This window comes from Capra hircus, chromosome 15, assembly GCF_001704415.2.
Source record: "Capra hircus breed San Clemente chromosome 15, ASM170441v1, whole genome shotgun sequence".
Taxonomy (NCBI): Eukaryota; Metazoa; Chordata; class Mammalia; order Artiodactyla; family Bovidae; genus Capra; species Capra hircus.
This window is the reverse complement of record NC_030822.1, coordinates 360204-371916: the sequence shown is the minus strand read 5'-3', so window position 1 is coordinate 371916 and position 11713 is coordinate 360204. Positions and strand designations below refer to the sequence as shown.

Below are 11713 nucleotides of genomic sequence, written 5' to 3'. Positions count from 1 at the left end.
AATACCCTGAAGAGATAGCTATTTTCAATTCGCAACATGTAACCGCGTGCACATTTAAGTGACCTGAACATTCAGTTTGAGGAAACAATTGGCCAGATGGGATCTGAAAGCAAATTTCTTTGGAGTTTGGGGAAATAAACCCAGTGTATATCAAAGAGAAGAAACGTTGCTTGTCAAAGAGGAAGCCGGATGATGAGTGGGTGAACAGTGTGGGCAGATGTGCTCCAGGAGAAGGAAACGCCTGCCATGGGAGGAATGTCGGCACTGTTATCTCCTCCTTCAGGCAGAGGCATGGTCAAAACTCATCTTGATAAGTTTGCCCACACCAAAAAAAAAGGCACTTTGGTATATGTTTCAGTGCCTACTGTTGCGAAAGATCGAGGAGTGTGTTTATACAAAGACCCAAAGTGAGGACACAGAAGATGATAAGCATCTCAGCCCTGGAAGGAGCTGGCGAAAGCTGGGGCGTGAAACTCACTGAAACTCACAAGATGCATCTCAGTTACTGATTTGCATTTTGCAAGTTTCTGTTGAAAATTCTCACAAAATAGGCTTGTGTCCAAACACCAAAGACCATCCTCAATCTCTTTCCTCTCTAAACCTCAAGTTTAGTTTCTGATTATTCTCTGCAAACATAATGAAGTATTATAGACTGCTTCCAGAAAGCACCATAAGGAGACATTTCTTTGAGGTCTTTTCTAGCAAATATGGTGTAACTTCTCTAAGGGAGATGTGAGAGAATGAAAAATCCCGAGGCTCTATTTAAACTAAAAATAGAGCCACCTTCTGATCCAACAATCCCACTCCTGGGCATATATCTGGAGAAAATAATAATTTGACAAGATACATGCACCCTAATGTTCACTTCAGCACTATTTACAATATCCAGAATGTGGAAGCAGCCTAAACACCCACCAACAGATGACTTGATAAAGGAGCTGTGGCACACATATACGATGGGATATTACTCGGCCATAAAAAGAGCGGAAGAACGCCGCTTGCAGCAACACGGATGAGTCTAGAGAAAGACAGGTGTCAGAAACCCTCCTGTTCGCAAACAGTGCTTCAGCCCTGGGCGACCTGTGCAGCCCCATCCTCTGAAGACAACTGGAGGACTTCCGACATAGGGATGGCTGACCTGGGTCACAAACAGAGGAAACACCAGGAGAGAAGCACAGTCTCTTTTTGCCCTGCAGTTCTCTCTCACCTTCGCAATTCCAACTAAACCCTCTCATTTTGGGGTTTTGTAAATCCTGCTGATTTCAGAAAGAATTATCCTCCAAGAGTCTCAAGTCTCCCCAGTTCACACTCATCCCAATTCAGTAGCCCATTCAATTTTGTTCTTTATGATAACAAGAAAAGCCCTGTTGATCGTAATCAGCCAGGAAACTTATCTCTCTGACCAGTGTCTTAAAGTGTGAAGATAGTTATCCACGTCATGAGTCACCCCTCTTCACTGACCGTCCGGAGACTCTGAGAGGGAGCCCAGCAGGGCTCGTGGTGACATTGCTCTTCATCCCTGGAGAGCTCTGCTAGCGAGACAATGGAGGCAGAAGGCAGGAGCAGGACAGAGCTCGCTCTCCCCACTCCACGGGAGCCCGCCAGGTAGGCGCAAGCTGTTAGTTGTTTCTACTCCCCGTCATTTAACGAACTGGAGACAGTCGCAGTGCTGGATGCCGGGTTGTGAACTTGGGCGTGGGCCCACTGGGCTTATTGAAAATACCGAGTATAAAGTAGTTATTTGCTATACTTTCCCAGTAGTTCTCTCTGGTCAATGGGAGAAGAAGGTTTTTATTTAGCCTGTAAGTTGGGAACAGCTGAAGTTTTCTAACAAAAGAGGCTCATATTCTAGGCTTGAAGTAGGGGCTTTGTACCCCCCTGCCTCTGTGTCTGACGTGTGACTGTCTGTGACTCTCAAGCTGCGGGTCCTGCCCCCCTGTTTAGAGGGAAATGTTCGCAGGGTGAAATCTGGTGGAGGTGTGAATAGTTTAGTCTCCCTCTGGATACCGAAGATCAGCACATACGGGATGTGTGTTAGTCGCTCAGTCTGTCCAACTCTTTGCAACCCCATGGACTGCAGCCCGCCAGGCTCCTCTGTCCACGGAATTCTCCAGGCAAGAACACTGCAGTGGGTTGCCATGCCCTCCTCCAGGAGATCTTCCCGACCCAAGGATCAAACCCAGGTTTCCTGCATCGCAGGCGGATTCTTTCCCGTCTGAGCCACCAGGGAAGCCCAACACACATTAAAACTTCCTTTTAAAGGTTTGAGGAGAAACTGAAGACAGAGCTTCAGAAATCAGTGACAGACAGAAAGCCATTGTAAAATGCTGAGTATACTCCAATGCCTGGGAAGACATAGTGTTGCCAGTGAGCCTCCTCTAAGGATGAAAATAGGAACAGAGACCAACAGAGCTTTCAAAGTCACTCCTTTATGCCCATGAAGTTGACTGTGTCACTGACAACGTCTTTTCAGATGCATTTCTATGTTAAAAAGACTGAGAGATGTGCAGGTAAACATGTTTGGCAGTTTTTACTTTTACTCACCAGCATGGATTAATGAGAAAGAACCTGTTAACAGCTCTGGATTAAGAATGAGAAGGGGCTTCCCTGCTTCCCTGCTGGCTCAGATGGTAGAGCATCCACTTGAGGTCAGGAGACCTGGGTTTGATCTCTGGGTCGGGAAGGTCACCTGGAGAGGGGAATGACTACCCACTCCATATTCTTGCCTAGAGAATTCCACGGACAGAGGAGCCTGGTGGGCTACATTGCAGTCCTTGGGGTTGCAAAGAATCGGACATGCCTGAGTGATTAAGTACACAGAAGCACAAGAATAAGAAGGCTTGGTCTGGGTTTTGTTCCATCTAACCATGATCAGATAGTGATCCTGGCCACTAACTTGGACCCTCTGAGCCTCCGAGTTTCCTGTACTTTTACGGTGAAGATTTTAATTACAGAATTATTTTGAAAAATAAGCAAAACTCTCCTTTCTCTCAGTTGCAATCTTTGCATGGAGACTTAGAGGGTTTTCTCACAGCTGCATTTCTGTGTGAACTCCGCAGTGCATCTGAAATTGAACTTGCAGAAGTGTCTCTCCAGGAAAGCGTCTTACTGGAAAAGCCTGCCCCAACCGCACCACGCCAAACGTGGCTGACTGTTTTGAAGAGAGAGCTGGAATTCCTGGGGGTGAGTGAGGCTCCTCCAACCTCAACTAGACTAAAGACTGGCTCTAAGAAAGAGTATTTGGTGGCATCAACATAGCTTCCCTACTCAGACTCATGGGGGGAAAACCTAGTAGAAAATTATTGACCCTCACCGCACACTGTTAGGCAGAGTCCCGACAGTGGTTCAGTTGGCAAAGAATCTGCCTGCAGTGCAGGAGGCCCGGATTCAGTCCCTGGATGGGAAGACTCCCTGGAGAGGGAAATGGCAGCCCGCTCCAGTATTCTTACCTGGGAAATCTCACCAGAAGATCCTGGTGGACTGAAGTCCATGGGGTTACCAGGGTCGAACACGACTTAGCAACTGATCCACCACCTCCAGGCACCCTGTTGGGTAGAAAGAAGCATTTCCTCGTGAAGACTAGGGCCAGACCAGCAAACAGGGTCTGCCAGCTCTGGCCAGTTGCCAATGGACCAATATCATTCTGTGAATGATTTACGATCTTTGTCTTCTCATAGACAGAAAGAGCCATGATTGCTGCCCACCCTGAGTATGTGAATAAAGGCACAGGAGATGGCTGTGCTTGCACAAGGTCGTGCCAAGTGTAAATTCTTAGAGTGGCCAGAGGACTGCCCAAGACACCAAAGCAATTTCTCACATTTGGCCTCAATTATAAGGAAATTGATGTAATCTTAGAAAAATACCTTCTGATTTCACAAAATCTATGCATTTTTCCACAGGTAACACAAATTCTGATTGGTTTGATATACCTTTATTTTGGAATAATTGTGAGCTCCAAGATCAATGATTCAGAGTTTACTGAAAACTTTTTTTCATCATTTAAAGCTGGCTACCCATTCTGGGGAGCCCTATTTGTGAGTATACGCCTACAGTTGTCTGAAATAATACTGCATGTGGCTTTTCTTTTACCCAGATCAGATCTAACAATTGTTTATTCTAACAAGTGTTGAGAATATATGAATGTATTCTAATGTGTATATGGATATATATAGAGATATAGAGGCATATTTACAGTTTACAAAGCACTTTGGGTTAAATTAGCTAATACATGTTTATGTATTGCTCAAAGGGCATTTAACTAGTAAGAATCGAACCTAAACTTTCAGAATCCAACTTGAGAAAAATTTGCGTAACACCATTCACCAGTAGAGCTATCTTAGCAAAGGTAGTGGGGAGAGATTGTTGAAAGGCTGACATTTGATGAGCTTCGACGGAGCCCTAGAAACTCTGTTAGGTACTTTCTCACTGAATCCCTTTCCGTCATTGTACTAGTTGGAAACTAGATGGCTGAATGAGCTCATAAAAATATATAGTTTTTATTGAAATATAACTGATGTATAATAAACAGCACCTATTTAAGGTGGATAATGTGATCAACTTTGACGACACATGAGAAGCTTTCCACATCAATATAATGAAGATACTCATCACGGCCCAAAATTCCCTGTTCCCCTTGGTGACCCGTCCCTCACGCCCTGTCCTACCATCCTCAGGCAGCCACTTGCTTTCTGTCACTACAGATTAGTTTGCATTTTCTGGAGTTTTATATAAATGAATGATAACGCCATCTTCTCTCTGACACCTAGCTTCTCGCACTCAGCATGCTTGTTTCTGATTAATCCCTGTTGCTTTCTGCGTCAACATTTTCATTCACGAGGATGTATTCCAACCCTAAAATACTGCACTGGCTTGGCCCTGTGCTAAATACGCAGGTCTCAGGTCCCTTGTTCAAAACTCTCCCTAAACTTTGCTGTACCTAATTTGAAACTTCCTTTCTGTCTTTTCATTCCGATCATTTCGTTCATTAGATGTCTCTCAACTCGCCATACAATCTGAGTCTGTGAAATGTTTTGAATATGTGCTCCTGGTTGATAATTTCACTAAATCCTTCACCATGTGTAGTTTCATAACGGCTATATGTCGACAAGATAGATGGCAGACTCTGGAGACAGACACATGTTTCTTGCCCAGAGGAACTGACACTGTAACACACAAGATGCTCATACGAGCAAACGATCAAATAAAATGCGAGTCGTGTTATAGCAGAGTCATGCCCCAGGGCTGCTGGGCTTCACAGCACTTAGTGGGGACCCATGCACTCTCAGAGTCAGCATGACCTGGCAGCCTGGCACAGACGGAGAATCTCAGACCACGTCTAGGACTTACAGTTTGCATTTTAACAAGATAATTCACATGGACATTTAATTTTGAGAAGCTTTCTATAGGAAATTAGAAAAATAAAATAATAAAACTAAAAACTAAAGGACACCTTATAGAATGCCCACAGCTTCACCTTCTATGTGGAAGGCGAAGACAGAAGAAACACAGAGAAGAACCGCTGACACAGACTAATTTATCCTGCGTTCGCAAGTGTTTCTACACACACTTTTAGAGCTGGCAGGTAAATTAAGGTAAACTATTCCTAATATCTTAATGTTCACTGAGCTTTTTTCCCCTCCTTCCTTTGGAACAGTTTGCTATTTCTGGAATTTTGTCAGTCATGTCTGAAAAGAAACCTTCAGCGTATCTGGTGAGTTGCATTCTGCCTTTATCCTTGAGACGGTAAGAAAAATTTAATTTTAAGGGTCTTGAAGGAGACGCGCTGTTATCTCTTCTGAGTGAATGTGGATATGTGATTTTCTTCCAATCCACTTTTGTCTTGGATACAGTCACTAAACATGTAATCATTAAAATACCAATTGTATCACTTATAAACAATGAATGTATTAATTTGATATTTGTTGAAAAAATACTCTCACACCAGCTATGTCCTCACACTATCGTCCTGTGATCCAACAAATGACTCGTTTCCAGTTGAGGAGTCTATTGATGAGAGGCTATGAGTATCGTTTGTCTAGTCAAAGCTTTGGTTTTCCCAGTAGTCATGTCAGATGTGAGAGTTGGATCATAAAGGAGGCTGAGTTCTGAAGAACTGATGCTTTTGAACTGTGGTGTTGGGGAAGACTCTCGAGAGTCCACTGGACAGCTCAGAGATCAAACCAGTCCATCCTAAAGAAAGTGAAAGTGAAGTCGCTTAGTCGTGGCCGACTCTTTGTGACCCGTGGACTGTAGCCCACCAAGCTCCTCTGTCCCTGGGATTCTCCAGGCAAGAGTACCGGAGTGGGTTGCCGTTTCCTTCTCCATTTCCTAAAGGAAATCAACCCTGAATAATTCATTGGAAGGACTGATGCTGAAGCTGAAGCTCTGGCCACCTGATGTGAAGAGCCCACTCATTAGACAAAACCCTAGTGCTGGGAAAGATTGAAGGCAGGAGGAGAAGGGGACGGCAGGGGACAGATGGTTAGACTCAGTGGACATGACTCTGAGCACACTCTGGGAGACAGTGAAAGACAGGGGGGCCTGGGGGCTACAGTCCATGGGGTCGCACAGAGTTGGACGCGACTCGGCAACTGAACAGCAGCGACAATATGAGTGTTCCTGTTGGTCTCCCTGCACGCAGTCTTAGAGGGGAAGTTGTGGGCCCTTATTATACAAGTGCATTTTCTACATGTCCCTTTGTGATCTGTATTTTGAATAAATGGGCTTCCCTGGTGGCTCAGATGGTAAAGCGTCTGCCTACAATGCGGGAGACCCGGGCTCAGTCCCTGGGGCAGGAAGATCTTCTGGAGAAGGAAACGGCACCCCACTCCAGCACTCTTGCCTGGAGAATCCCATGGACGGAGGAGCCTGGTGGGCTACAGTCCATGGGGTCGCAAAGAGTTGGACACGACTGAGTGACTTCACTGTTTTCTCTTGGCATAAGTGAGGAGTTTATTGGATGTATCCAGCCCTGAAATGCAGGTAGGTCGATTGAACACTGCGGCAGGTGCGGGACCCAGTCTAAATGTTCCTCTTTGCCGTCAGATCCGAGGATGCCTGGGAGCAAATGCGGTTAGCAGCGTAGCCGCGGGGACAGGCGCCGGCACCCTCATCAGTAACCTCAAGCAGAGCTCCACTTACGTCTTCCGCTGCAAGGAGGTCTATGAGAATGACTACTGCTCCCTGGCCTGCTTCTCCACTGTGCGTGTCGCTCACGGGAAGGCTGAGACCCCGGTCCTGATCTAAGCGGGACGCCTTCTTTCCCTCTCTATGAACACCACCCTTTTCTGCCACCGCATCACGTGATGCAGTGTGCTGGAGGCTCGTGCCCAGGGTCGTGCCAGCCTCTTTCCCCCACCTCGACCTGAATCCCGCAAGGGCGGTGCCAGGGGCTTTGAGTAACCGCCTCCTGGTGTTCGCACGTGTCATTCTGTAGGAACTGGCCGTGTGCTGAGTGGGCGTGGGTGATGAAAACGGGCTGCTGTAAGGGAATGCGCTTTCCTACCCTGTGACTCCACTTGTCCTTTCGGTTGTTGTTGGCTGTTGCTCAACAGGAGGTTGTGGCGATAATCCTGCTTCTCACCATCCTGGGCTTTGGCAGCGCAGTGTCACTCATAGCTTATGGAATTGGTGAAATAATTGAAGGGAATCAGGTAAGCGGAGGCCTGATAGTATATCCTAAATGATAAAGAACTTGGGTGTTGTTGCTTAAAAGTATGGCCTGGGTTTCCTGAAACATTGCTTCCAGTTTCAATATTCCATTTCTCCAAGTTTCAGTATTTTGGTTTCCAAATCTCATATTTTGAATGAATTAATTTATTTTAACCTCACTCATTATTAGAGAAATGCAAATCAAAACCACAATGAGGTATCATCTCCCACCAGTCAGAATGGCCATCATTAAAAGTCAACAAACAATACATGCTGGAGAGGGTGTGAAGAAATGGGAACCAAATCTCATGTTTTGAATCAAATTTTCCATTCACAAACGTCATAGTATTCATGTAATTCCTTTGGCTGAAGTTTGGGAAAGTAAGATCTTCATCATTTTAGGAAATGTAGCTGCTTCAAAGTATTAAGCATATGTTGAGCAGAAGAGACAAATATTCAGGTAGAATGTTGGAATCATTTAAATATCTGGGCTTTTAAAAATTTGTTCCTGCCCTCTTGTTCTTGGATCTCATCTCCCCACGTGCTCTGAAGCCTGTCTTTTTTTTCCTCTCTGAGTCATGACTACAACTGCGCTTCCACGTGTCTTCCCCATTTTTATACCTGTGACGAATGAGAGTTAGAAAGACCCAATGCATATACATTTACTCAGATCTTCCAGGTAAAACACACTCCCTCCATCTTTCCACTTGCCTGAAGCATTCAAGTCTGCCTGCCTTTTCTGATCACTTTCCTTCAGAGATAAGATAAGAGATATACCTGCAGCACGCCAGGGTTCCCTGTCCTTCACCATCTCCTGGAGCTTACTCAGACTTGTGTCCATTGAGTCGGTGATGCCATCCAACCATCTCATCCTTTGTCATCACCTTCTCCTCCTGCCTTCAGTCTTTCTCAGCATCACGGTCTTTCCAACGAGTCAGCTGTTCACATCAGGTGGCTAAAATATCACAGTATAATGGCAGGCTGTGAGATACAAAAAAAGATGAGATATGCCTCTTACACAAGTATTCTAATGGCAAATTCTTGGTGATTGATAATGTTTTTTTCCCCTCAACTCATCAGATTCCAGAAGATCGTCTTTATGAAGAAGTAAATATATATTCACCGATTTACAGTGAGTTGGAAGAAAGAGAGGAGACAGCTTCTCCTGCTGATTCGTAAGAATCATGTGTCCAGAACATTCTGATTCACAGCAAAAAGCTTAGAAAGCCATGATCTCTGTGTAACAACAGAGATTTGTGTAACAACATTACTGAAATTACTGTGGAATCCATTCATTTGCATGTTGTGTAACAACATTTCAATTCTTTCTATGACTTGGCAAGTTTATATTATGGTTTATTCTCCAGATGGCAATGTTCTACTTTTGTTGTCTCTGTTCACCTAAATCCACCCCCTCCCATTTGTAGATAAGATAGACTCCTGTGTTTCTTGTTTTCTGTCACTGTGTCACGCCCATCCCTTCTGGGATGTCCACCTGTAATAAGTAAGCATAACTGCAAATCGGGAAAACAAGAGGAAGACTGGCTGAGAGCTGAGTTAAGCTTAACAGTTTGATGATATTTGCTCTTAGCCTTTTTTAGAGCTGCAGATGTGTGTGATCTGTGACCCCTTTTCCACTGCAAGCACCTTGAGGGCAAAGCCCATTCAGCAAACTCGCACTGAGAGCCAGCTCAGTGAGACTGGCCACACTTGTCTCCTTCACATTGGGCATTCCAGTATTTGACCCATGCTGGGCGCTCAGCGTGGGTGTACGGGGTGCAGGGCGAAGGTTCAGAGAAGGCGCGTCACCAGGTCGAGTCAGAAGTCACATAGGGAAGGAGAAAGTTTGGAGATGATGACCAAATTGACATAAATTAAGAATAGAGTCAGAAAGACTTTGTTAGATGGACATATGTGTATTAACCATTTTGGTGGAAACATATCAAATTAGCAATAGATATTTCCTCATTGTGTTTGTTCTTATATGAACAAAACAACACAGTGTGTTAGAAGGATCGCTGATCTTATAAAGTGCACTGGAATACCAGGCCTATTGCTTATTTATCGAGTGAGCTGCGGCACATCCTTTGACGTTTTACTTAATCAGGGTTTTTTCATCTGTGACATTAAGATATTAGGAATAATTTACCTTAATTTACCTGCCAGCTCTAAAAGTGTGTGTAGAAACACATGCGAACACAGGATAAATTGGTCTAAGTGCTGCCAAAGCAAGTGCCACAGTATGAATTAAAAGTGCTCTAAAAAAGAAATTACTGTGGAATCCATTCATTCGTATTAATCATGGATATTCATTCATGCTCACACATAGAAACCTCCGAGTCTTAGCAGTCTCTAATGATACAAAATCTAAGTCCATTTTATCGTGAAAGTCCCACTTCCTGGTCCCGCTTCAACTTTCTCTTTAACATGCGTCCTGCTCGACCTCCTCATGTCAGCATCCGGGGTTGAAACATTCTTTCCTCCTTTCCGTTTCTGGTTGAGTCTCTCCTTTCCATGAAGTCTATCTTAAATCCCATCTGATTCTCTAAGTTTTTCTAGTTGATTGCTTCTCTCTCTAGAGGATGTTTTTCGAATCAGACACACACACACACACACACACACACACCTTACACTCTATATGGTTTTCTATAGGCAAATATTTTATGTCCCCTCAATGATAATATATTTTTTCAGAGACACAAAATCTCATAAAAATCTATATTTTGCCTGAATCAGCAGCACATTCACTGATACAATATTGCTCAGAATTATTTGCAGACTGATGAATAAACAGTAGGGAGTTTTATTAAGTTACTCACTGTATCTGGTGAGCTGTAAACCATAAAGGAAAAATCACTTAATGAAGAATCTGAAATGAAAGAAGAATCAATTAAGACCTGAGCTAAAATGAAGTCAGTGGAAATGAAGAGAAATGATAGTTTCTAAAAAATGAAGAAAGAGTTATTGGTCTTCCCACTAATGAGCTGAATTAAAGAATGAAACCAATTTTTTTGTAATTTTTTTTTAGAATTTTTATTTTTACTTTATTTTACTTAACAATACTGAAAAAAAATTACAAAAAAAAAAAGAAAGAGTGAAATCAGAGAGGCAGCCGGTTGCTTACCACGTTCTGCATTCGAATCTAAGATCGAAGAGCATCGGGTAACGTTAAAGGTCATAGGAAGTGAGAAATACAAACTGACGCGTGAGGAGTACAGACAGACCCAGACTAAGTTCAGTTTTAGATGGTCATTTTAGGAGATTGAAGGGAAATGCAGTTTCAGATTGCCTGGTAGTACTCAGGGCAGAGTGCTGGTAAGGATGGATTTTGGTGACAGAGGTTTAGTATTCTTGTAAGAGAGATCAGTATTAAATGAAGAAAATTAACACTCTAAGAGAATTATATTGAGATAAAAGCAAAGCCAAGTTAGCCTTTACATGCCTGTAACCAGTGGGGACATACACACCACGAGGTGGTGGGATGGGGGTGGGGGGAAGGAGAGAAAATACCTAGGGCAGAAAATAAGAGAATTAGGCAGGAAAATGCACTGTGAAGCTGCAGCCGACAGGTAGCCCGCAGTAGACAGAGGTTAGACAAAGAATAAGTAACTGTCAGAGATAGTGTCTGCTGACTCGAGGAAGAGACAAATCACGTAAATAGGGATAAATCCACGTAAGATGTAGACATGGGACAGAGAAAACAGCAATAGTGAATGAACGAAGAAGGTGCAGAGAAACTCAGAACAGGGCTATGGTGAGGCACGAGGGAGCAAGACACCTGCAGAAACAGGTAGAGAGACTTCGGGGCACGTGTGGTGCCAGGAGAGACGGGACTGTGAGCAGAAGATGGCAAAGGAGAACAAAGCTGTCCAGATGAGCGTGCTTTGACATTTTTAAAGAGAAGCCAAAAACAGTTCACACTTTTAGCCTAAATCTCGATAGAAGAGTCCTGGGGAGAGACTGAAGGAATCAGCTGGGGGTATTATTCACAAATTAATTAGTGAAATAATTAAGTACATTTAATTTATTTGGATTGCCAAAATTAAAAACTGGTAAGTAGGTG

At 43.8% G+C, this 11713-nt stretch overlaps 1 protein-coding gene across 1 annotated transcript; it reads left to right on the top strand.

Annotated features, from left to right (window-relative positions):
• Positions 1496-10580, top strand: MS4A2 (membrane spanning 4-domains A2). Its single transcript, XM_013969989.2, has 7 exons — positions 1496-1605; positions 3060-3183; positions 3900-4034; positions 5654-5710; positions 7045-7200; positions 7554-7652; positions 8731-10580. Exons 1-7 carry the CDS (start codon positions 1544-1546, stop codon positions 8827-8829), a joined length of 732 nt encoding a protein of 243 aa, XP_013825443.2. The 5' UTR covers positions 1496-1543; the 3' UTR covers positions 8830-10580.

Bases quoted from the DNA above. Each gene is read 5' to 3' on its own strand.
- MS4A2 (XM_013969989.2), top strand. From the start codon at position 1,544: ATGGAGGCAGAAGGCAGGAGCAGGACAGAGCTCGCTCTCCCCACTCCA. The intron at 1,606-3,059 runs GTAGGCGCAAGC...TGAACTCCGCAG, and splicing joins ACTCCACGGGAGCCCGCCAG to TGCATCTGAAATTGAACTTG. The intron at 7,201-7,553 runs GTGCGTGTCGCT...GTTGCTCAACAG, and splicing joins CCCTGGCCTGCTTCTCCACT to GAGGTTGTGGCGATAATCCT.